Raw genomic sequence first — 27,080 nt, forward strand, 5'->3', positions numbered from 1 at the left:
AAATCATATAATATCGAATTTATTTCGTGAACTACTTTTTGGTGTGATGGTAGGGATGACAACAGATAGACTATTTATGTATTTTTACCACGGTAAAGAAACGCAAGATAAAGTGGTTCGGGCATGTATCAAGATCAGCGAGGCTTGCCGAGACAATTTTACAAGGACCAGTGCAAGAAGGGAGAAGAAGAAGCCTGGCACAAATTATGTGTGATACAACCATTTCCATTAAGCTTTAGTTCTGTTGTGTTCACTAACATGCTCCTGTTCAGCATTTCCCACGAAGGTAATAAGGAAATCAGTGTTTCTGTTCTGACGCTCTTCCCACTGTACACTTGTGATTCGACGTCCACAGGGTAAAGCCTAATTAGGGGCCTTGTCATTTCTACGACTCGGTCTCCACTACACACTCTTACAGCAGCTCCTCTGTGGTGACCATCTCGTCCTCTAATGAGAGATTTGACGACTCCCGTACTCCAAAGTTGTCTCGGCGCTTTGTCCTTGTAGACACAAACAACTGACCGACCTTAATCGTTGGCTTCTTGTTACTTGAATTGCAATTGTGATGAACACGTACTTCTGTTAAGTATTCCTTCTTCCAACGTTTCCAAAAATTTAAAAGTACAGTGTTCAATAAGCTGGAGACTGTAGATTTGGCTGATTTCAGTTCGCAGAACTCTTCCTTGACTCGTACAGGCTGGACTGGCCAGTAGGCGCTTTCCTTAGACAGGAATTCTGGGCCATGTAACCACAAACTGCTTTCTTTGAGTGCAGTGGCCTTTATTCCTCTTGATGCAATGCCAGCCGGGTTTTCTGTCGTAGGACAGTACCTCCATTGTTCAGGCGGTGCATTTCGTCTGATTTCACTTACGGGATTCTCCACAAATTGATTGTATTCCTTATCAGTGTTTCTAATCCACCACAAAGAAATCATAGAACCCGTCCAATTGACTTCGTCATCAGCTTTCACAACGTTTCCTAAAGCTTGACTCACACTCTTCACCAATCTTGACATAGTAAGGTTAGATAGGAGTTCTAGACGCGGTATTGCGGAGCGACTCGGGCTTTTGACGCCACAATCTCACATTCTACTCTTGACTTATTTTTTACTCTCATGTAAACCGGCTAACGGCTCCGTTCGCCTTTTTCGACGCATCTGCAAAACAATGAAGTTGGAGCGATTTAACTTCATTCCCACCGAGATCTTTAGCACCTTTTAAAACTCACTCTTCCAGCTAGTCTTAAGTCTGACAAAGTTGACAACCAAACTTGTTGGAGTTCGGTATCCACCAACTCGTCCCAGTCCCTTTGTTCCTTGCACAGTTTTAGCGGAGCTCCACGCGCACGCAAAGAGGGCGCGTGGACGGAGCCCCATAGCTAAGGAAATGTGGCAATCTATCCATCCGGGAAAACTTGGTAATCACGTGACCGTACGCCTGACCGACCGTCCGTCCGCACCACAGGGAACCCAATGTTCAATCTCACACTTTCAAGTTAGTTTTGTCTTTTTCTACTGGATGTACAAAATGAAATTCAGCTGCTATAAAGAGTCTTCTGTTATTCATGGCTAGTTTGTTTATTGGGTTTTTGGTTTAGAAATACTTCACTTGTCAAAGCCGGAAATCCGATTTCGGATGGCATCGTTTTCGTTTTTCACCTTGCTTGATGCATAAGAGGGTTGAAAAGTCTGTAGCGATTCTAATCTTACTTGAGTTTACCTGCCTCGAGTTCATCTTTGAAAAAAGCAAACACCGGGAAGCCGGCTTAAAACATAAACTTAAAGGAACAGTATCCCGCTACTGCGCATGCACCAAACTTTGATTTTGGACAGGATGTCGCGAAATCAAAAGATGCGAGGAGAGTAAGAGAACCTTGATAAATCCGTTTGCATCGCGCTTGGCCGAGTTCAACACTACACTAAAACTTCTCAGGATTACAGAGCAATGATATATTGTTGCCGTTAAGTTTCGATTTGGGCCAAATCGGGATTTTTTGGCGTCATTTTTATTGCCGTTAGCCGGAGGACCAAAAAATGGGAAGCGCTTTGATTCCGATTGAAGGCTTATTTCTGCTGCCAGCTTCCATACAAGCTCAGATAATTGTGACAGGAATACGCAGAAATGAAACAGCAACAATAAAGACTGTAAGAAAGCAACTATTGAGACATTGATGTAACTGAGGAGATCTTGTGGAATTAAGCTTCGTGAAGCAGAATGTTTTACAACGAAGCGTTGGTAAACTTTTAAATGAGCCCCCCTACGGCCGAAAAAATCAAACGAACAAGCGCTACATGTTTGGAAAAACTAGTGCAATGAAATCATAATATAATTTTTTGACTAACCTTTGCGGTGATTCATAGCGTTGAGATTGCATTTTTATTTATATCTTTCAAACATTTGAGGCCAGAACGCGAGCAAATCAGGCAAATATTACTGGACTTGGAACAATTGACCTCTGACATGAATTTCACATTAGAAAAGCTGTTTTTAAAGCTAGCGGAATGAGATATTCGGGTCGCAAAGCGGCCCTGCTAGCGATAAAATCACGGCGAGTCTTCGTGCCGCGAGCCAAATTTTAAATAAGACGAAAGAGTTCTTCGAAAGTCTAAAGAGAACTTTAGAATGTATACAACGAATCTCCGTCGGCTGTGCGGTCCGGAAAGAAATATTGTCGCGTCAATATGACAGTTCTATTGTCTTTAGAAGAAAAAACAGATGACGCTCGCGCGTGCGCATAATCGGGACTTTCCCTTAAAGCCTCAAGTTTGAAGACTCAGGATTTTGAGAGTGAAAATTGTTGTCTCTGTATACGTTTCACCGAATTATATTTCTTTTATTGATTGTCAGTAATCTCTCTTGCAATTTTAATCGCTGTACCGTTTGTTTTCAGTCGTTCCGAGGTGAACAGCGCTTGCAGGAGTACTCAAAATGCCGCGCGTATCAAACGCTTTTGAAGATTACACATCGTTATAAAACCACTGAATAAAAAAGAAACATGATAAATTTTCTATTATGTTGAAGCGGAACTCTAGTAATGTTCATTCAAACACTCCAAAGGCCACAACCGGCTGGCCGTATAGGTGATTTTGCCCACTTCTGCGTCGATCGTCCTGAATATTGAATGAGTTCAATATGTTTTGCAAAATTGTGAAATACTGCATTCTGTCCGTGGTCTGTATGATAAAACAGCGCCTCATAGTACCATAAGGCTTACCTCAGATGTGATGTATAAAAAGTATTAAAGTTGGTTTGCACGCCCCCAGATTTGTTAGCAAGATTTTGTAAAGCAAGCTTGTCGAACGCAAAAAAAAGGGCCCGATTTGTTTTCCAAGAATTTGTTTTCCAGACCTAATCTACTGTGATCAAGAGCCATTACAGCTCTTAAATGTGATCGAAGATGATCGCTATTTTTTGGGTGTACATATAGGCTATCAACTCGATGTAAGATTTGGTTCCTCTTGGACTGTTTGCAAATTATTTTTCTCTAAAATCACTTAGCCCTTCCATCCCTCAAAAGTCACATAATGTGCTATAAAGTTAACTGATTTGTGGAATACAAGTTTATTGTTTGATTTAAATTACAAATTTATTAATGGGAGCTTCGCTTTTAGCCCTGGCTAAATCTCTATATTAGAAACATAATCTTGAAGGGTAGAATAACTGGAGATATTAACCCCAAGGGGTCAAAGAATTTCGTTGCAGTACCGAGAATCAGTCTTCTTGTAGCTGGCTGAACTGCCACACCCTTCAATATCTTAGTCAAGTCATAGATCAATTCATCTTGGTTAGGGTTCCAAAGCATTCCCGAAACCTTCTGCTCTTTCTCAGTAACTTGCTTAAAAACTGAATTTGAAAAGCTCTCATCTTTCTCTTGAACATATTCTTTACTGTTTGTAGCAAAGTCTCCACTGAAGGCTGAATCTTGTTTCAGGGATTGCAAAAGACTTGCTGAATTGCTGTTCCACTTCCTCATATTAAACCCTCCTGATTTGAGACAAAGTGACAAAGTGACATTTTTCACATCCTTGGCTCCAGAGACAAAATCATCTACGTACAAAGACTTCAAAAGCTCAGTTGCAAGAGCATCGTCATTCAGCATACATGTATTAAGATGGGGTCTGATAGTAGCATTGAGAATGAAGGGGCTCGCGTTAACTCCAAATACAACTCTTGTAAAGCGAAGTAACTTAATCTCAAGTGATTCCTTATTGACATCATCTACCCATAGAAATCGCAAAAAGTCTCTTTGTTCTGGATCAATCTCAATATTCAAAAATGCTTTCTCAATATCAGCAGTTACAGCAACTTCATGAACTCTAAATCTCAGCAAAATGTCCAGTAGAAGAGGAAGTAATGAAGGTCCGACATACAGACAGTCATTTAAGCTTAGTCCAAACACCTTGGATGAGGCATCGTATACAGCTGTCACCTTTGTTGTATCTCTGTTAAGTCTCACAACTCCCCTGTGTGGGAGATAGTGTACATTTCTAGGTTCTAGGACTTGATCTTGTTGCACTTCTTCAACTACTCCACCTTCTAATTGCTCCTTAATCACCTGATCATATTGTTTCACTATTTCTGGTTAGGTCTTAGGCTTCTTAATCACAGTTGCCAAACTTCGTGATGCATTTGTGTAATTATCTGACAGCATAGGGTGATTATCCTTGAATGGTAGCTTGACTCGGCATCTTTCACCAGTGAATCTTATCTGATTTGAAAACTTGTCATGAACTGAAATGTCAGTGTCCTTTTTGCCTAAGGTCTCCAAGTCCCCAAATTTCTGCAAATCATCTTGCACATGGCTGATGTCAGCTGAATCAATCTTCAAAACATGTGTAGCACTTAGATTAACAGTGCATGACTCTGTCAATGCTGGAACTGCAGCTGGTTTCGACAGTACGCATCCCTACTTGGTCTCAAGAGCTACAGGTCCAGAAGGGTCTCCCCTGATTATTCCTCCAGTAAAGAAAGACCAGTTGTAATCTGCTCCTATTAGTAAGTCAACACTAACTGTTCTATTAACATTTCCACACGCAAGTTGTAGCCCTTGAAGGTATGGATAGCATTCTACTGCACTTTGAATGTCTTGGTTCGATACTGGACTGCATATTACTGGTACAACGTAGGCAGTGACGTACAACTGCACAATGTCACATTCCTTTACAGATGCTGTGTTGTCACCAAATGTTTTGATTAACAATGATGGTTTCCTTACCAACAGGAGGTAAGTTTAACTGCTCACGTGTCTTGCTGGTTATATAAGATATCTGGGTACAAGAGAAAAAATGACTTGAGTACACATTCTAGTTTCCTAATTATCTGCTCTAGAAGCAAAGGCTTGGGCTGTATGCAACAGTAGTGTTATTATTGCTGCCAACCTGCATTGCTGATTTTCCAACATCTCTGGATCTCTCCTAGGAAGTTTCAGATCTATTAAGTGATGCTAAATTCAACTCCTGAACTACTAGGTTGGGCAGGCTTCTTAGGCTTTTCATAGATGGCCACATGATGTCTAGCTCCACAGTTAAAACACTTGGCCTTTGACTGACAACCTGGTGTAATATGCCCTGCTTTCAAGCAAACAAAACACCTACCACTCAGTATAGTTCTTCTAGCCTTTGGTTCAGTAATGTTACTACAGGTGATGGACTTGTGATTTTTCTTGCAAAAGATACATTGCAGAATAGACTCTTCACTACCTGCATAAAGTGCAGATGAGGAAACAGGCTGTTTGAATCTTTCCCTTATGGTGGTCAAATCTAGAGTTAGAATTGGTAGGACTACTTGTGTTTACTGCATTACACCTTTCTCTTGCCTCCAGCTCCATTACATTTAACCAGTACATTTAACCTATCGCCGTGACAGCAACCCCCGTGATATCCTCGTGCATACTTCGGATAGCAACCAATCCAGTTTTCAGGCAGGTACATCTCCGTGCTTACACGCTCGCTGCCGCACTTGCCATTGTATTTCTAGCGACACTAGTGTCCGTGGCCCTCAAAACTCGTTTGTCATGAAGAAGGCGTTCTCTTGCCAAACGTCTGGCTTGGTCTACTGCATCTCCTGTCGCCGTTGTTCTGCCGTCTATATCGGCGAAACAGGGCGTACTTTAAGACAACGTATTGGCGAACAACGGCTGGTCACTCAATCGACGCTTTGGTTCGGGGAATGATGCTCTCTGTAGATAACGCGCAACGGAAGTGCCTGGAAATGCGACTGATATTTCAACTTGGTACCAGTCCGGCTTCCGTTTCCTCTAGGCCGCGCGCAGAGCCGCTCGTGCACTACAAAGCCTTTAGTTGTTACTTCTAATTTATGGCGTATGTAAACCTTGCAACGGTTTCAACGAACTGGTAATTCCACTGATGAAGGGCTAGGCCCGAAACGTTTGGAAAGGATAATTTTAACCTAAACACGGACACTAGTGTCGCTAGAAATACAATGGCAAGTGCGGCAGCGAGCGTGTAAGCACGGAGATGTACCTACCTGAAAACTGGATTAGCTGCTATCCGAAGTATGCACCACGGACGTTTCGTACCCAGACGATTCGTACCCAAAGTTGAGATGATTCGTACCCAACGCTAAGATGATTCGTACCCAAAGCTTAGATGATTCATACCCATGCAATAACCAAGTCTTCATGTTGTAAACAGTGTGTTTTCATAGTTTAAGTTAAGGCTTTCACTAATCAAAAGTCTCACCTCCTCTAGTATCGGCGCCGCTCACGCGTCACGAGTCTACACAAAGAAAGTGAGCGGTGGTTAATTTCATCTAACTCGCGTGAGAGCGAACGAGTTAACAAATTGGATCGTGTGAAAGCGCATGAACTAACAAAAGTTTATGATTCGACAAGTTCAAACATCGACATGTAAATTGGACCCAGCCGCGAAAAGTGAGAACAAGCTAATTTCGTGTAAGTACCATTTCCTTTTGAGTTGTATGTTAATGAAGAGTCTCACCTCCTTTAGTATCTGCGCCGCTCACGCGTCACGAGTCTACGCAAATAAAAGTGAGCGGTGGTTATAATCCCGGGGGGGGCACTTGGGTATTTTTTGGGTGGGTATGTGCCGCCCGGGACTCCAAATTGGCACCCCGTTCTAAAAAAAAATTTCCCTAAAATTGATACCCCGTTCTAGAATTCACCCTAAAACTCATACCCCGTTCTAGAAATGGGCCAATTTTTTATACTCCGTTCTAGGGTGCGAAGAATACAACAGTTTGCTTGTTAACGCATTGAACCGTATTTTTAAAAGCAATCTGTCCTTGAATAATTTCAAATGGTTGCTAACAAAACTGGAGCTTTCGTGCGTTCGAAATATTATACCCCGTTCTAGAAAATGCCTCTGAAATGGATACCCCGTTCTAAATCAGGAGCTTCAAAATCACGACCCCGTTGGGCGGCACATACCCGTATAGGTAATGTATGGGAGTACCCCCCCCCCCCGGGGTTATAATTTGATCTTACTCGCGCGTAGGTAACTAGTCGTTCTGATTTATATAAATGTTTATTTTAGATTGTTTTGTGATAGATATGATTAAAAATGTTTTACTCTCAAAACGGCAGTTGGGTACGAATCAACTAAGCTTTGGGTACGAATCATCTTAGCGTTGGGTACGAATCATCTCAACTTTGGGTACGAATCGTCTGGGTACGAAACGTCCATGGGTACGAAACGTCCGGATTCCCTCTTGTTTCGTTCTGTAAACTGGCGGGGGAGTATCCACGTTGTTGAAAGAAAGACACCATTTCACCGCCCTTTTCCAGAAAATCTGAGTCTTCCGAACACAGACGGCGAAGTCGCAAAGAGTTGACTGCGAGAAAGACCTTTTTTGCAATGGCCGGGGTGTGAGGACTGATGATGAAGATAGGTGTGGGTGTCAGTGTTGTTGTAGTAAATGGTAGTGCTGATGTGATCATCAGTAATGCGTAACGTGATATCGAGGAAAGAGAGTTCAGTGTCAGAGATTTTGTGCGTAAATTGAAGAGCGGGATGAAAGTTGGATACGAAGCGAATATAGTTTTCCAGGTCCACGCGGCTACAACATACGACTCCGATGACGTCATCGATGTACCTCATGTGTAGTTGAGGTACAAAGCCGTGGTACTGGCTTGCTATCCACTCCTCAACGTATCCAACAAAAACACATGCATAGTTTGGGCCCATCTTACTGCCCATGGCGACCCCTCCGATTTGCTGGTAAAAATTTCCATTAAAGGTAAAGGCATTGAGGGTCAGCACAAGTTCAGCAAGACGGGTGAGTGTGCTTGTAGGTGGGCCGAGAACTAGACGCTTGTTTAGGAAATAGGCTAACGCTTCAAGGCCACTGTTGTTGGGGATAACAGTATATAATGATTTTATGTCCATTGTGTAGAGGAAGCGTTCGCCAGTCGTTGTGTTGTCAAAATGGAAATCATTGAAGATTCGAAGGGCGTGCTTGGTATCCTTTACATAGGTCGCAAGATTGCGCACAAGGGGGCACATAATCTGATCCAAGTAGGAAGCTATATCTTCGGTGGGACAACAACGCGCTGAAACAATTGGTCTGTCAGGGTTGCCTGCTTTGTGGATCTTAGGAAGCAGGTAGAACCGTGAAGTTTGAGGTGTAGGGACAATTAAACCTTTAGCTGATGGTGGAAGCTTGTTGTCTCTAATCATTTCAGTTATTGTTGTTGTAACCACGTTCTTGATTTTCCTTCGTGGTCTAGGCGTTCGTAGAACCTCCCATCGGACAGTTGACGATTTGCTTCGGCGATGTATAGAGGGCGTGACCATACCACGACAGCACCACCCTTATCGGCCGCTTTGATGACAATGTCTCTGCGTTTTGAAAGTCGTGTCTAGGCTTCCTTTTCGGCGGGCGACATGTTGTTATACTGAGCTCTGGCCTTAAAATCCACTGCGATCACCGAGTGGCGGCAACGGTCAATGTAATGATCGAGGGCAGAAAACTGACCATCAGGTGGTGTCCATGTCGACTCTTTACGGTGGCGCGCATAATGCGTGCATTATGCGTGCGTGCGTTATGATTTGTACTAGGATAAAGATACTATTAAGCGGACCCCCAATTAAGCGGACACCCTCTATTAAGCGGACACTAAGCCGGGTCCAGAAATTAACGTCTTATATTTCCCTTTATGACGAACCCCTATTCAGCGAACACCTCTATTAAGCGGACACAGACAGTAAAATAAGGTGTATTTGGCTAACCTCTATTGTTAAAAGCCTCTATTAAGCGGACACCGGACTGAATTGACAATAGGAGTATTGGATTATATCCTTGAAATACGGACTGAAGTCAGTTAATGTTTTTGCATTTACAAACAAAAAAGGTTGGTAATGAAAGGTAATGAACCTGAACTCTGGATAGCATCTTTAACAACATGCAACTTTATCACAGTACAGAGTAACCGTTGAATGTTGATCGTTAACAAACATTGCTCAACATTTACAAACCTCTGTTAAGCGGACACCCTCTATTAAGCGAACACTTGGGAAGGTCCCGAAGGTGTCCGCTTAATAGAGGTTTCACTGTAGTTGTTCAGTTAATAAAGGACATTATGTAGAAAGTAATGGAAGTGTGAGTATCTCCCTGTCTCATGACTACACCACACATTGGCGACGAGGATGAACTAGTATCTACAGAGCAAGCAGACGACGAAATTGAACAGGCAGAACAAGCAGAGAATACTGCTCCACCAGACCCGGCAGACGAAGGTGAACCAGACGAAGTTCCACGAGAAATGGAACACTCATTGCCCGCACCCACCGCGTTCAACATTGATGCGACTGATCTGTACAGCAAGTGGAAACACTGGATTAGTGCGTTTATGCAGTTCAGAGAGCCACGATGCTGCATTGCCTTGGCCCCGCAGTGCAACGTATTTTCAACACGCTCACTGGCGAACTCAAGAGCCTCGAAGAAGCTAAGACCGCTTTCAGTGGGTTCTTTGCCCCGAAAGGAAACGTGGTAGCAGAAGGCTACAAATTCAGGTCTAGAGCACAGAAGGCAGACGAGTCGTTCGACGCGTACCTGACGAGCCTTCGAGAGCTGGTTAAATCCTGCGACTTTGGCACTTTGGAAGAGGAGATGATAAGAGACCAAATTGTCGAGAAGTGCTCTTCCCAAACCTTAACGAAGAAATTGCTCCAGCAAGAAAACCTTGGCGGGGCAAAAACTGTGAAAACTGCGCGGAATGCAGAAACGGCCGTACAAGAAGTGCGATTGCTGTCTCAAGGACACATACCTGTCAGTCAAATTGAAGCTGTGAATAATGAACTTGACAGAATGTTAAAGCAAGATATTATTGAAGAGGTCACAGAAGGGCACCGAAGCAAGTCGTTGGGTTTCCAATTTAGTACTTGTTTCTAAGAAGTCGGGCGATATAAGGGTATGCTGTGACCTTAGAGAAGTTAATAAGGCTGTAATTAGGGAACGTTATGTTTTACCTAAGATAGGCGATATATTACTTGCTGTGCGCCGCTCAAAGTATTTTGCAAAGATCGATGCCAAGAGCGGATACTTGCAGCTTACGTTGGCTGAAGAGTTGCGTTACGTTACCACGTTTATTACGCCTCGTGGTTGTTATAGGTTCAAGCGAACTTCCTTCGGTCTCAGTGATGCGAGCGAAGTTTTTCAAAAGATGATTTGAAAAATCTTGTTTGGCATTGGAGGTGTCTGCATTTCAGTCGATGATGTAATTATCTATGCCGAAACCATGACCAAACTTCTAAAGTGCATCCGCAAGGTTTTAGATCGATGTCGTCAGTACAAGCTCAAGCTCAATTGTAGCAAATGTCAATTTGGAGTGAAACAAATAACGATTTTAGAGCACGTTGTTTCTGAAAGATGAATTCAAGCCGATGTGGCGAAAACGGAGGCCATCAAAGCTACGCTGCCTCCTAGCAATGTCTCTGACATCCGATCGTTTCTTGCCGGGGACTTGTGGCTATGTTTCTAAATTTATTCCAAGTTATGCCAACATAGTTGAACCACGTAGAAAGCTTACTCCTAAGGGGCAGAAATGGACATGGGAAAAAGAACAAGCAAAGGCATTCAAAGCCTTGAAAGAAGCGCTGTCAGACGCACCAGTTTTGGCGTGTTTTAGCTTAAATGCCCCGACTTACGTAATCACGGACGCCAGTCCAGTTGGCTTAGGTGCAGTTTTATTGCAAGACCAAGTCAACGCTGAGCGTTAATTAAACCGATCGCGTACATTAGTCGATCACTCACATCGACGGAGCGGAGGTATTCACAAATTGAGCTCTAAGCGTTAGGTTGTGTATGGGCTGTCGAACGTCTACAGAATTATTTGTTTGGCATTGAGTTTGCTTTGTTGACCATATTCATGCAAAGTTTTATCCCCTCGAATCCAGCGTTTAGCGTGGAGGTTACATCAGTACAGTTTTCTTATTCAGCATATCGCAGGCAACATCAACACAGCAGATTCGCTGTCGCGATTACCATCCAAGCAAAATTATTATTCAGATACCAGTTTCGTTTGCGAAAACTATGTACGATTTGTTTACGTGTCAAGTATGTCAGATCTTCAAGCTGTCACTCTTTCTGACATGAGATCCGAAACTAGGAAAGACGTCACGCTGTCCAAATTACTTGCCCAAATTCAAAACGGAAAATGGTCACGCGATGCTGATCTTGAACCGTATAGCCGCATAAGGGACGAATTGTCCATTTTTGAAGGAGTAATTCTTAGAGGAACTCGAATTGTAACCTGAGATCAGGCCCAATTTAAGCGGTTCTCATACATTCTCTCTAATGGCCAGCGCTAAAATTGTGCCTGATACAAATTCTCTCGCGTTTGTGTTCGTTACGGCCAAATTTTGGCCGTAACGCCGATTGGCTATTAGAACAATGCCTCAAGATCTGATTGGCTGTCGGAAACGCAAAAAGTTGAAAGCGCTTATTCCTCTCGTGGTTGTTTTCGTGAATGATCCGCCGTCGGCGAAGAGAAAGGTCGATTTTGCTGTCTTTTTTATTGTTTGATGGTCTTATGGTAGGAAAATATGCCTTAATATGTACCATCAGTACCATGCAAATTCAGAAAATTCATATGGTTGTTCATATCTTCTCTGGATTTGCTTTATTTACGGAGCTAATGTGCAAGTTGTTGACCGCTAACAAGGTGCCTTTTGGTTTACCAACAAACGAGTGCAGATCAAAATACTGTCCATCTTAAAAGCGATTTTATTTGAACGTTTACCCGGGAATGACTTTTCTGAACGGGGTACGCAAGCGGAGGCTCATTACGAAAGAAACCTCAATAGCGCCAACTGTGAAGTATTAGACTGTGACGAAAAACATCGCATGATCGCTGTTCAAGAAATTTTCGTTGGCATTGTCATAAAAGCTAGTGGCGCTACTCTTAAGATAACAGACTCGTTGTTTGTCTTCGCTTTTTGAAGAAAATTAACCATGCAGGGAAACTGGTGTCCTCGCTCGATGGCTGTTTGCTGTTTGTTAATTTCGATACATGAAATAAAATTTAGCGAGCTTTTCAGACCTGCAGTAAAACAACACAACTAATTAAAGGAGAACTTTAAAGTGTGTTTGTAATATTGTTTTTCGTTTTGCCTATAGCTTTCCAAAGTGATAATATTTACATGAATTTGTAAAGAAATATATTTTTTAGACGTTTGTTTCTCTAGTAAATTCGCAAATTGCAAGTACGGGACTAAATCAGCTCAATTGAATGCGCTTGAGAACTCGTTGCTTTGTTCTGAGATAATTTATATATCCTTTTAAAAAGTTTGCGATATACTTTTCCAAGATTTTTAAAGATTTATGTACTGAAAATCGGGGAAAACTGCCGAGGAAAATATAAAGGCAACAGGAAAAAAAAAATTTCAGTATTTTAAATTCGAGCGCGCCTAGCCAAAACATTAAAACTAGACCATCTGGTGTCGCCGTCTTTTCGAAAACTTTTTACCTTCGAGATCTTCTTTTATTTGCAAGAAGTTAAATTTGATTGTGCTGACTGTTTTATGTTTAGTTGAAAAAATTAAAAGATAGAAGCTATTTTTTAAGTCAACGAGTCTGCATTTTTCCCACGTATGGAAAATTTGCATTCTAAAAAAGCAAGCAACGGAAGTAATTTTGGTTGGCTGATTTGGCAAATGTCAATCAATCAAAAAAGTGGGCGGCAGACGTTTCGTAGAAGGTTTGTATCAGGCTCTCCTTTCGTTTCGCCTTCCCCGCCGGAATGTTATGTACAAAGCGAAACGAAAATTGAGCCTGATCTTAGGTTAATCAAATTGTTGTTCCACAGTCTCTGCGAAAACAAATTCTATCACTAGCGCACAAGACGCATCAAGGAATTGTAAAGACAAAACAGTTTCTTAGAACTCGTTTTTCCTGGCCCGGCATGGACGATGCAACAGAGAAAATGATAAAAAATTCTTAAGCATGCGTGATCATCAGCCTTTGAATAAATACACACCTCCTCAACCAACGCCTCTACCTCGTGGTCCTTGGGTATGTAGAGGGAGACTTCTACAGACTTTAGGATTACGTGAAGAGAGATGACTTAACCAGAGTTGGCAGTTGACGATGGTTTTAATCTTTCCGTTGAAGTTACAAACTCCTCTTAGCTATCTTAGGGCGTAACTGTGAAACTACTTACAAGAGGTTCTATTTATATTGAACTACTAAATTAATTGATTTTTACAGTTTACATGGCATTCATATGCAAGGAAAAGGCGTTAGTAAGTGTCAGAGTTTAGAGAACAAAAGGAACTGAAATTGAGTTAATTCCCACTATGCGTGGAAGAAATTTGCAAAACTAGAAATATCTCTATACCCAAATTCCTTTACAGGGAACCAAAACGATAGTTTTGAGGAAACTGAATTTTCCTAAGGTTGTGTCGAAAGAAATTATAGTTTGAGGTCAGAAAAGTAAGTGAATTTTGGATAAACTGGTTCAACAGACAACAAAGAACTCCAAAGGTGTTAGGACGCGTGGCCTTAGGTTAGATTTTAATTAGACAGGAAATCTGCGTATTATTCAAGTTTGGAAGCGAAGGTGAGAACCAACTCCAAGTTTAAGTAAACGAACTTCGTTAATCAGGAAACGCTTGTTTTCGCATTCCACAGCTGAATACATCTACCAAGGGAAGTAATCATTTCTATCTCTCGAACTTGTTTCTGTGTTTCGTAAATAAGCTTGAAGAGGTGTTTCTTAACCTCAGTTAAACCTTTAGTTGTTAAAGACTGAAACTACACTTATGATTTTTTTTTTTGCAATTACCGTGCGTCCAACTTCTATTTTGATTGATCCCAACACCAAAGAGGTCGGCGCAAACATTTTTTAGCAAAGGACTTAACTGACCAGCAAAGGTTTGCTAGTAAAACCTAAAGTGTGTCCAGCTGTCCTGACAGCTGTAAACACCATCCTTTGTCCCTTAACGAACTTTTGATTTCCGAACCGACCTCATTTATATAATAATATATTCCCCTGAATAAAGTTAAAATGTCCAACACCGAAATGAATAGAATCCGTATTAGCGAGTTGAGGACCGGAAGCAAGATTGAGAGACTCAACTTGCGTTAATTGCTGGCAAAACGTTTGGAACAGTAGTGTTTGTTTGAGTTCCTTAGTCTGGGACCCAGCGCCTATTTCTCCTTCCAGTCCTTTACTCTGCTTGAACTTAGTATGCGACTCCTGTTTTTTCACAACCTAAAACCTATAATTATCATTGTTATTATTATTATTACGATACTAAGTTTACGTGTTTTTTTTTGTGTGTGTTTTATACTTTTACATTTTTTTGGAATATTTTCCCCTAATTTTATCTCTTATCATAGACTGAATAAATATGATCCCCTCACTGAAAACATTCCCCAATATAAATACTAGAAAGGTAAAATGATTACATATTTGAAACTTAAAATGATTAAACGTTCGGATGTAGGTTAAAAGGAAGGGACAATATTTGTAGACACTTAAATTTCAACTCCTTTAATTTTATGACTTAAGGTTGAACCGGCACTTCTGACGCATTTCGCTCTGACATTTTGTCATCCTTCGTTTGAAGTGGTCCTAAATGCGACTATAGCTCTACCCAACAACCCGACGTCATGTTTGTTTGCACAAGAGACCTTTGACCTAAGCACACGGTAAAACAGTGAACACAAAATATATAAAGATTCAAATAGAAAATAAAATGTTCGAAAAATAAGTGTCTACAGGTAAAAGGCGCAGTGGATCTCGTTGGTCCAGTCGACGGAAAGTTCATGTTGACCTACATTGATTATTATTCGTCTCATCCGGAAGCGTACATCCTAAAAGAATCACTTCACACGAAGTTATTATCATTAACTGATATTTTCGCTAGATTTGGGTTTCCAGAGGAACTCGTTTCATACAACGGAAAACAGTTCATCAGCGAGGAATTCGAAGCGTTTCTCAAATCGTGTGTAATAAGGCATATTCGTGTTTCTCCGTACTATGCGCGAAGTAACGGAAAGTTGGAGAGATTTCACCGATACCTGAAGAAAATTTTTCGACCGGTGATCTCTAAGGCAAGTCCTGGCAAAAGGAACTACTGAAAATTCTTATGATTTATCGCGCAAGTCCACATCAAATTTGTGGAAAATCGCCTTGTAAGCTGTTGTTCAATCGAAATTCGTACGAAGGTACCGCACATTGAGTCTAACTGAAATACAGCAGCATCGGCACTTAATCACGACCATCGATCAAAATGCAGCTTGTATCAAGCGAAATTGAAAAACAATCATGACACCGAGCAACATTCGTCCCCGCATAACTTAAGCTTACGCACTATTTATGCTTTAAAAAGCTTTAAATTGTTTTCTATTTTTCTTTCCAATAAAAAGTGCAGACTTGAACATGTGGTTAACAAGTTTATGCTTGATTAATGAATTTCTATGGATTCTCATACAATCTGCAGGGAACGAATGTAAAGCGTCATCAATACTCCATGGATCTCCCCGAACTCCATAACATTCTATGGAACTTCATCGATACTCCAAGGAACTGCATCGAATTCCATGGAACTCCAAGGACAATCAATGAAATTCCATGGCATTACATGGAACCCGTGGAACTACATGGCATTCCGTCGAACTCCATCGATACTCCATGGAACTCCATGGAGGTATTTCACACGGGAAATCAAGGAGTTTCTTCGTTTCATACACTGAACTGACTATTGGCAATTTCAACAAAGCTTCTATGTGGTTAGAAATAAACAACTGTGGTTTACCAAATCCATCTCTAAGAATATCAATGGCAGTTTCGTAATTATCTTCAGTGAGAGGCAACCCAGTAATTGCAGATTCTGCTGCGCCTGTCGCACAAGTCTTCCAAAATCATCCAATTCAGGATTCTTGAAATGTCAGTGTTTTTGTTAACCGTAGATTCAAAAATGTCCCAGAAGCTCTGCCATTCCACGAAGTTGCCTGAAAATGACTTAAGTTGTAGTTTAGGTAGCTTCACTTTTGCGCCCTCATCGCTTTTGACATTGTTATTACCTTGAATGAAGCTTGGTGATGTTTGCACGCGTCCGCTATTTTAATGTCAATTCTAGCCAAAATACGGTAAACGTTTGCACAAAACTCACCAGAATCCTCGACTTCTTTCTCAATGTCTCTCCCCTTAGTGTTTTCCAGAATTGTTTCGTCCGGCTTTCGGATAGTTTCTAGCCTTTCATTCAGAGTGAATTTCACACCCATAAGTTTTTCCCTTGGTGAACCTTCCACGTGATCGGCGGTCTGCTCGACCAAGATCCTCGTTGCACCTTCCATCGTTTTCTGCACAAAAGTTCTGTGGGCATTTCTAATTCTCTTGGCTTTTTCGTTGTCCATTGTTTTTTTCTTGTATTGTAATCCTGCTCTTGACGATTAATTGATTCAACTTGTGTCGAACTTATTGTTAGCCTATCCGGCGACTGCGAAGGACCATGTCACAAACAAGACGCTGTAAGAGCGTATATTTGGGCGTAGTCGTACTACAGGTATGATACTTGGAACATGCCTTATTGCAGCTAAAGAACTGTCATCACGTCTTACCAGAGAAAACAAATCCTTTACTCCACTTGTTTGCTGAACCACACAGCTTATACAGTATGTCCCAATCCACAACAAAAATAGTCATTTCATGACAATGTTTGAAAATATGCACATCTTCAATGCAGACATGCTTGGAGCCAAATTGCAACATAGGAGGTAAGTGGTTACAGCCCGGAGAGTAAGGTTTATCTCAGCTCCAGTGATACTGACAGACGTGTTTTCACAGCCATCACATTGTACAGTATATTCCGGTTACTAACAAGGGTAAATAAAGTTCGTTAAGTCCAGTATCCACAAGTGTTAATAAGAGAGTAACACATTGCATAAACTGCTATAGGGCAGCACTGTTTACAGGAACATTGGTAACTATTAACATTTGACATACTACAATGTTCAACATTGCTTGAGAAAAAATGAGGTTCAAAGGTGGCAATATGTACACCTTTAAGTTCATATATATCCTCATTCCCTTGTAGAGTCTGAAAATATTGTAGTCATTTATGCATGGATGGTATTTTCAAAAATACACATGTCCCTTCACTATGACTGTCATGATACGTATCTCTAGCATGAGAATCAAATACATTATATCCCCCAGCCTCAATGCTGTAGATACCAACACCAATAATTGCCACCGTTAAAGTGAATGAGTTGTAGTTCAGTGCCAAGAGTGTTTCAAATGCAGTACCCTGCGAGTGGCATATACAGTAGCGATGGATGTTACAAGTATAACTGTCACTGTGTTCAAGGTGGAAAAATTTCTCAAACACTGTAACCATTCCTTGCAATTCTGTTAACATTAACATAGATTGTCTTGCAAGCAGTGACAGACTAGAATATAATTGAATACCAACAATCATTATTTGAGTCATATCATTAACTGAAGTAATCTTTGTTATCTTACTGTAAATTAAAGCGCACAGACTCATTGCGAAACATTGTTGTCCAGCATTTTCGCTAAATACTGTAACATTTCCTTGACAGTATGGAGCATTAATTGATTTTGTAGCATCTATATAAACTGACGGTCCTGGATTCTTCTCTATATCAGTACAAAGCTTAAATTTGCCAAAATTAACCCGGTGATTCAAACTGTTGTAAGCACTAGAAAATGGATAATTGCATGTACAGAGGGGCAAATTCTTACTTGAAAGCATATTTGGATATCTCATTCCACCTAAATCGCCTGTGGTTTGATGCTTAGACGACAGATACACCTTCCCTCGTTTATGAACTAGTTTTGGAGTCGCCCCTTAAGTAAAAACCTCACACTGTTACAGTTACTTCTGTACCTGTTTAAGTGTAAACCTTTTCTATTTTTAACGACAAAAAAACAATGAATTTCATACGACAATAGTGTATTTTTCCGAATACTCTTCCGTACAAAAAGTGTCACTTTCCGTGTTTTCTGTAACCAAGATTTTAATTTGTTCATCGGTAGTCTGCTAGGTGCATGTCACGCGACGGTAACCGGTCATTTCGTTCCATGGTCAGATCGTTCCACAAAAACAAGTACATTAACCGTCAGCCTTCTAAACAAAATTGAAATAATATAAAGAATTGTTGCAGTTATCACAATAGTTCCAAAAGAAGCCTCAGTCCCTTTTGGTTTCAATTGTTGAGAATCGTCTCCTCCTTCATCGGAACAGATTTTTATCACAGGCAACTCGTTGTGTTCCGCAATGCAAAAATCAAAATCACTATTATCACACTGATAACCAGCTACACAAATCTTGCGACTCTCAAACTTTTAAACATTCCTCTGTTCAAACTCTTATCCATTTTACACGTACACTCCTAATATTCCGATTTGTCATTGCGTCTATAGGGTCCATGAGTCTTCGATCCGTTTTGTGAGTTTCTGTGTTTCAAGGTTCGTTGCTTGTGATCTTATTGTGACCAAAACCCGACGTTAATATTCCAAATATTTTTGATAGATTTCATTCTTGGACTTCAGACTTCCAAATTTCGATAAGGCAAAACTACTGAAGATTCAGATTAACTTTTGAGATCGTAAAAGTGCGATAAAGTGCCGTGTGCTAGCAGAGCTTTCTTTCCCACATGCCTCTTACCTTGTACAAGACGCTCGCATGGCAGACATTGGCCTCGCTTCGCCGCTTGTTTACTTGCCTTGTTTGCGTTAGCACGTACTGGGTGCCTATTGCACATTTGCGTCAAAACAAGCCGTTTCCATTGCTCTATTTGGGCTACGCCCAAATAATTATGTGTGATACAACCAGTTCCATTTAGCTAGAGTTCTGTACTCTGTTCAACACTTAAAGAATTGATCGACATCAATTCGCGTAAAAATTTCGATGATCTACAGTCAATCTACACACTCGATCAGCTGCACGACTCCGAACGACTACACAGTTCCTAGACTCTTGTACAAAGTTCAATTCTCAGATCACGTGACGAGTTTTCTCGCCACAATGACGCAATAATTTCCCAACAAAGCCGACAAAAGAAGCGTTGGGAGAATAACATCTTTAAGTGGACGGGGTTGAAGTTTGTTACGCCTTAAAAGAATCTGAAAACAAAATCAAATGGAGAGAAATGAGGTCCGTGTCGCCCCAACGGTCACCAAAACGCGGGGATCCCCATATCACTTTAACATTGCTGTGTGTCAATATGAAACTAACAGACGGCGCTGATGTTGACGCAGGATTTGCGGTTCTGTGGTTTTGGCCAAACCAGGCCACTATTTTGGATGCTTTTGAAGGCTGATGTGAAGATAATAGAAGTATAAAAGGGTAGTATACGCAATCTGACGGGGTTATGATTCTGTTTCACGGATTTTTTACGATTCATGTTTTTGGATCGATTGTCCGCCATCTTGGATAATCATGTTCAGAGTTATCAACTGTAGTTTTTCCTCCATAAAAAGGTCGAAAACTAAGGTGAGGCCCAATTCCGGTGAATTACTCATATTTCAAAACGATATTAGTCTGAAGCTGCAAGAAAGCCTTTCTTTCATTGCGAATTCCAAGTGTGGAAGCGTCGAACGAAGCCGGATGGCTTTGAAGAATAATAATTTAGACTTGAGCTTGATTTTAAGGATTTACTGTAGGCTTAAATACACACTATTTGGATGTTTATCACCTTAATAGTTAGGACGGGGATTTTTTGTCTCCAAGACCAGGGTTGCTGAAATTACAAAAGATTCAAACACAGAAATATTTATTTCATGATCAGTGACAGCTTTGACAGTATAAAACGCAAAACAGATCCAGACTGAATTTCAGTGGTACTGATTAACGGCTTTTTCTTAGTTTTGAACGTACCAAGATAGCGTTTCTGCTATGTAGTCTAGACTTGAGCTATTTCAATACAGCCCCTTAGTCTTTGTCAGGTTGCCTCTAGATATAATATCATGGTGTTTATTGTGGTAGAGGTCATGATAGTTCGTGAACGATTTACAGTCTATATGTGATTTACTGAACTATTATTTTAGTGAACTTGAACTACCAGGATCAATAATATATTGTTATGGAGACATTTAATTTAGCTTAATTTTGTCGCGTTCGTCAGAACGCGTCCTAATCTGGTGTTCCTGTGGCACTAAGGCAGAACTTTACGAGCTATCAAGGGCGACTGCCGATTAACCGCCCCTATTAATTTTATCAGGGGCATCTCAGCCGGGAAACTGGACTTCTCCCGACTCGATTTCGTTTCCGTAAACGAAAGAGAAGGTTAATCTTGTGCTAGGGTTACCCTAGCAAGCGGGTTAAAGCTAGCTCTGGTTTACAAGCAAATTTCACAGGTAGGGTTACACTATCACCCAGGTCAACTTTACCAGCTTTGCTGACTTGTTTCGCCATGCGTGACATTCTTTGTAACGGTCCAAGGTTTGAAATAATCTTGAAATTTTATTGACATATTTTCCAGTCAGTGATAGTTTATTGCATTTACTCGTAAAGCCTTTTATTGTATTCCTATCAAACATGCAAACATGGGACCCTGTTGTGAGCTGTGAAGTCACAGAGAGAGACCCCTCCACCCCTTGACCATAGACTTTCTACAGACAACAGGGCAAGAGAGAATGCCTAAGGACTAGGCCTGATGATTTTTTAAACATTAATCCCTAAAAAATGCCTGATTTCAATCCTAATTACTTTCCATTACACAAAGTTCTTCCATAACATTGGTTCCATACGACATTATAAAAAGTGTAGGCTTAGGGATTAGGCTTAGAGCTTTTGTTGTTAGGCTTCTAACGAAGAAGCGAATGCTTCAATGTTCTAATATCCAGGCAAAATCACTTTCTTCCAACCCTTCATTTACTTTTAACTTTTCCCTCTTCCCATCGTCCTCCACGTGCTTTCTGTTTTTCGATTATTGCTGTTTTAATGGAACCAAGCGCGCGGGAGCCTCTGCGAAGAAGAGACCCAATATACTGTGCAAAGTAAAATATAAAGGACTAAGAGGTTAGTTAAGCTATAAAACGATAGGGCCGCAAGATTAATATGTAAGCCAAAAAAGATTCGATATTGCAGATTCACTTTGTTGTATGTATTTAATTGATAGATTTTCGCAGTTGTTAAGATGTGAAGTCGCGTTGCACTTTATAAGTTAATGAGAGATCAATGATTTAACCTTCAACTACTAGAAGCAACTTCAACTACACGTCTGGCATTACGTATGTGTCATGGATGTGTTTGTAAGGGTAGCTTTGTACATGTACTTGACTGTCACGCACTATGTTTGCAGCACTTCATCGGCTAATGGAAGCCGTACTAGTCTACAAATTGATATGAACTAGTCTATTTATTTTCGAAATACTCTAGTTTGGGAAATCTGTATTTATTTTTCATACTGACATCTTCATTGTTGTTTCCTTGGTGTCGTAGATTTGCAAGGTCTCGATCTTTGCCTTGTGGTTTGCCTTTTACTGCAGAAGATTGCTTGAAATTACAGTTTTATTGCCTAGACATCACTGGAAATTTTCACTTTAGATTTTTAAACTGTAACAATTGAACTATAATCTTTTTCCAATTCAGGTTTAGTCTGACTATTCTATGTACCATAAGGCAGTCAGTAGTTACTGTGTAACCTGTGCCTGCACACCGGCTCCTTTAGAATTTATCTCCTCATTTGTTATAAATTATCTAATCTCCAAGCAAGCTCGAGCTAACACTTGTTTTCACTTTAATTAATGTGTCTTGGTTTTACCTTAAATTAACTTTTAACTACTAATCGGTAGCCTATGTCTGTTAACACCACAGCCAGGGTTTACATGTATTTTTCGTTCTTGGCCCAACCTTTTTCTTCTTTTCTTTTTCCCTTTTTCTCCTCTGGACTCGACGTAAGAATGTCGGCGTATGACCTGCTACCGGATTAGAAACATTCCTGCTCAGTTGTGTTATGCTCCTGACGATTCACTACTATTAGGAGACTTGGTGTCGATGCATCCGCTTCCCCGTATACCTATGTCTCTTCGCCTTTTCTCTCTTTTTCTGCAATTCTTTTACGCTTACTGAAAAGTTAAAACAATTGTCAGTGACGTCTTTGTCCAGTCATTTACAGTATTAAACAATTATTGAATGAGGCCGAGTATCATCTGAAGAATGTTGGAGATCGAGGAGAGTGTGATCCGCCGAGGCCGTTGTTTTATTATTCATTCAAATAATTCCTATTTTTAAAAACTAGCTAAGACATGCTTACCTCCATCGATGTTAACTTTTGATAGTGCACGGTACGTTAATCGGCAAGTTTAGGAACTAAAGGGTCATTCGGCCCCGCAGATATCCCCCAATTATGAATTATGCGTGGATTTTCAGCAAATCAGAAACGGCGAAATATTAATTATATTTACAAGTTCTTTAAGTGTAAGAGACTTAGAATGGCAAAAATGCTCAGTAACTAAACTAATATTTTGTTTTAGTGTCTGAAGATATAGTATCTTCTATCTCTGCCCAGCAAACATGATAGTTTGGCCCGTTCAAACTTATAAACACGAGACAGGTAATTCAAATGATATTTGTTCTTTTTATAGCCAGATGGAACGGAACTATTTCAGTTTGTATCTGATTTTCCAACGTGGGCCAATTACTTAGAAAAAATGGCAGTAAAAGGTACATGGGGTGATCATGTAATGCTGTATGCTGCAGCAAACTGTTATGAAGTCAGCATCCGAGTGATTAGCCTTTTGTGGGAATGCCCTGATGTGATTATCGCTCCAAGTTGTGGTGCTGTTGATCCTAGACCTCTCATCATTGGACACATTCAAGAGTCACATTATGTCAGCCTTCTTTCTCAAAAAGGTAATACTTAACTGTAACTAACGCAATTTGCATGTATGTTGATACTAGAATATCTCACCAGTCTGACCATGTACCCAACAAGCTTTCATGCGAATAGGCGTATTCAGCAATAAAAACGAGACAGCAGTATTTAAAATTAGAATAGAATAAGAATTAGAATGAGAATAATTCTTTATTTTAACACGGTAAAATTCATCAGGAGTATAAAAACTCACACTTTTTTTATGTTAAACCCGTCAAAAAGTGCAACTGAGATCCTCGTAAAACATTTGTCTTACGATGAGTAAGTGATTTTTCACGGTTGAATCAGCTTCGTTCCCAGGGCTTTTGCTAAAGAAATTGTAAAGTAGAAAAGGAAGGGAGACGGATATGTTTAACCTGGATATCTCCTAATGGAGCACTCACTTCCGAAAAATTGTTACATTAACTGTACCGACTTCGTAGTTTTGTCTGCATCGACAGAAATTCGCCACTACCGAATTTAGCCAGCCGTTAAAAAATATAAACAACAGCAGAATTACGACCAGCAAGGGTGTTTGTGTCTTGGGTCCAAAGGCAAAAAGCAAATTGAACGCAACCTGACTGATGTCTGCACGGTGTTTAGTGAAATAGCAAATGGTACTTCTGTCATTTTAGCAATATGAAAGTATCACCAAAATTATGATATCGTGACCCTAGCTCATAACATTAAAGTCCTCTCTTGATCAAAATATATCATAGCAACATCAAGACATGGTGGTAATATCAAAATATCGAATCGTTATGATACTTTGATATTCTGCAATCTCGCATCTTATAATTAGTGAATCTTGTAAACATCCCTTGAAACAAACCTCCAGCCAGAAAGGCCGCCTATTTCTTAAGGTTTCGTACTAAAAACTGTTCAATCCTTACCCTCTGGAGTATATTTATCAGTGAATGATTTACCTTTTATCAGAGGAAGGAATGGCAGTTTGGCATCCATTAAAAGCTCTTGTATCGTTTACGACCTGAGAGGTCAATGTTTTTACAATGGAACTAACCTCAGCATGTAATCTGAACTTGCGGGGTGTTTTTCATTTACCAGACCCGCCGTGTGAATGAAGGTTAGAGAACTAGTCTGTGTCCCGTTTGTGTACTGTTGCTCGTTTACCGATTAGCTTCCAATTTGTCAAAAAAGGAAAGAAAGGAGCAGCTGTAAACGGGCCATTGGTTCTTATGATATTAAAACCCACAGCGTACTCTAGTAGGTAGTTGAGGCAGTTCGATTTACACCAGTTTACAAAGCTAACATTCTCGAAAGCCTTTGTTTATTATTGTTTCATTTGCTTATTTATCAGTGCCAGCTGAGGTTCTTGCGAGGGGTCCCTTGCATTGGGAAGGTTATGAAAAGGGTCTAGCAGGAGGAAGCACTCGTGTAATTAGGTTTCCCATCATGGTGATTGGACAATATCGCTCCGGCAAGACAAGCCTAATAAAGTCTTTAAAGGGAGAAAAGTTCAACCCGTTCGGGGACCCAACAGATAGAATAGAAAGGCATTTATGGAGCATAGAAGATAAAACAGAATTGGATTCTTCTCATTTGTATAAGGACCGTGTTGGCAAAGAAGTTGCCTCCATTTTAACGAATGAAGAAAACGAAGAATCGAATCAAATGATAGATCCAAAATCCAGTGATCAGTGGAAAAATACAGGAATCGGTCCTCATCCTACAGAAGCAGATGATACTGATTTGAAACGCGTAATTCAAGGGCAGTCCCCAACACCTGAAGAGAGAAAGAAAGAGAGAGTTGCTGAGCAAACATTACCAGAGAAGATAAAGGCGAGCACTAAAAAGCGCCTTGAACAACCCGAAGACGAGGACAGCGAGAAAATCTGTGCAGTTGTGTGGGACTTTGGTGGGCAGTCGGTTTTCTATGCTACACACCCAATTTTTCTTAGCCCACGAGCGATTTTTCTTCTTGTCAACAACCTTAGCTGGAATCCAGAAGAAAGAGCCAGTCCTGTCGTACACCAACAACGTTTCTCACGAAAAGAGGATAAACATTGCATCAAAACCAACGCCGATTATCTTGATCTTTGGTTCTCTTCAGTCTCCTGTTTGGTTGAAGGTTCTACCACCACTGAAAAGAAGGTGGACGAAATGTTACCTGAAGGGCTTGAGGGGTGTTTACCGGATCAGTTGCCTCCAGTCATCCTCGTTTGTACACATGCTGACTGTCTATATGATGCTAGTGCTAAACCAAACGATCTAGCTCTTAAAACATATGGCTTACTGAAAGGCAAACCTTACAGTGGCCATTTGTTTAAGGACTTCTTTACTGTGAACAACAGAATGTCAGGTAGCGAAGAGAAATGTCCAGAGGTACAGCGCCTCAAAAAGGCAATTACTGCTATTGCTCATCAACTCCCACATGTCAAACAGGACATTCCAATCAAGTGGTTAACATTCGAGAAAGCTCTTCAATCCAGAAAAGAAGAAGGTCGGCATTATATTTCTCTTGAGGAGGCAAGGCAGATTGCAAGAGAATGCGAAATCAATGATGACGAACACATAGATGTACTGAACTTCCTCCATGACCAGAGATCCGTTATCCATTTCCACGACTCTGAAATGATGAAGAAATTAGTGATTCTGGACGTTGATTGGCTGATTAAAGTGTTTAAGAAGGTTATTACTGTGAAGCGCTATGATGGTAAGTCAGCACACGAGGAAAAGTTATGGGATAAACTCCAGACGGAAGGCATCCTAGATGATGAACTTTTGCGTATTGTTTGGAACGACTTGCAGGATGGTGAATCCTCAGAAAGTCTGATCGCCATCATGAAGAAATTTGGCTTGTTGTTTCCTTGGCCATCCGGCAAATGCAAGGAATACTTTGTACCTTCCGTATTGATGTCACCTCCAGAAGAGGAGGTTACCAAGCTTCTTGCAAGAGCTCACTTTCCCTCTCTTTTTATTCGATTTAAGCAACTTCCTAGTCAGGACTGTTCTGTTTCGGGTAAAGTACGGTGTGTTCCAGTTCCTTTGGGTTTCTTCTCCCGACTTATATTGAGGTTTATCCAGTGGTGTGCTGAGAAGCAATCCAATCCTACGCGCCCAAAGTTGTTTCAAGACTTCGCCAATATTTTTGTCTACCCTGATGAAAAATGCCATGTCGCTCTTCTCCGCCGTTTTTTCTTTATCGAGTTAGTAGTTCTGAAAACAAGTCCACCCGAAAGTTCTCAGGTGAAGATAACTCCTTCTGATATTGAAGTTTGCTCTTCTTTGCGTCGAAAATTGAAAGATATGCTTACTAACATGAAGAAAGATTTCTGTTGGATGAAGAATGTGGAATATGAACTGAGTATCCTTTGCCCTGTTTGCTGCAAAGGTGGCTCTTTTACACACTGTAGAGAACACGATGATTGCAAGCAAGAAGAATGCCTGCATTTCTGGTCAGAGAGCGAGTTTTGCAAGACTAATGATCTCTGCTGCGAGTACACCTCATTGTCTACTAGTGAGAGCATTTCCTTGGAAGCTTTCAAACCCTGGTTCGTGGTCTCAGATGCCAAGGTAAGACGTTACCTTGACTGTTAGTCCTAGACTAGACGTTATTTCTATAATATTTGCACTACATACCCATTGTCCCAACACGTGGACTGAACTAAAAGCGCTTTCATGTTGCCGGCCGGACCAGTCAGTTGGCAAATGAAATCGGCTTTTTCCAAGAGTTTTTGCTGAAAAACGTTGTCCTTCGTGCATACTATTTAGGATTTGACTGATCTGGAGGATAGTTTTGATTAAAAGTGA

The 27,080-nt window shown here is 40.7% G+C and overlaps 1 protein-coding gene and 1 pseudogene across 1 annotated transcript; both read right to left on the reverse strand.

The window, feature by feature from the left end:
* Positions 1–3,624: 3,624 nt before the first annotated feature.
* On the reverse strand, positions 3,625–5,826 carry LOC140938201 (uncharacterized). Its single transcript, XM_073387720.1, has 4 exons — positions 5,699–5,826; positions 4,927–5,209; positions 4,606–4,821; positions 3,625–4,554 (listed from the first exon to the last, which is right to left on the reverse strand). Exons 1-4 carry the CDS (start codon positions 5,824–5,826, stop codon positions 3,625–3,627), a joined length of 1,557 nt encoding a protein of 518 aa, XP_073243821.1.
* Positions 5,827–7,623: 1,797 nt separating this feature from the next.
* LOC140938202 (uncharacterized) lies at positions 7,624–8,482 on the reverse strand (annotated as a pseudogene).
* Positions 8,483–27,080: the final 18,598 nt, after the last annotated feature.

The sequence above is a fragment of the Porites lutea genome, chromosome 5, assembly GCF_958299795.1.
Source record: "Porites lutea chromosome 5, jaPorLute2.1, whole genome shotgun sequence".
Taxonomy (NCBI): domain Eukaryota; kingdom Metazoa; phylum Cnidaria; class Anthozoa; order Scleractinia; family Poritidae; genus Porites; species Porites lutea.

Excerpts from the sequence above, each read along its gene's own strand:
- LOC140938201 (XM_073387720.1), bottom strand. The coding sequence starts at position 5,826 with ATGGAGCTGGAGGCAAGAGAAAGGTGTAATGCAGTAAACACAAGTAGT. Across the intron at positions 5,210-5,698 it reads CTCATCTGCACTTTATGCAG|GAAACCATCATTGTTAATCA; the intron begins GTAGTGAAGAGT and ends CCTGTTGGTAAG. Across the intron at positions 4,555-4,605 it reads CATCACGAAGTTTGGCAACT|GTGATTAAGGAGCAATTAGA; the intron begins GTGATTAAGAAG and ends CAATATGATCAG.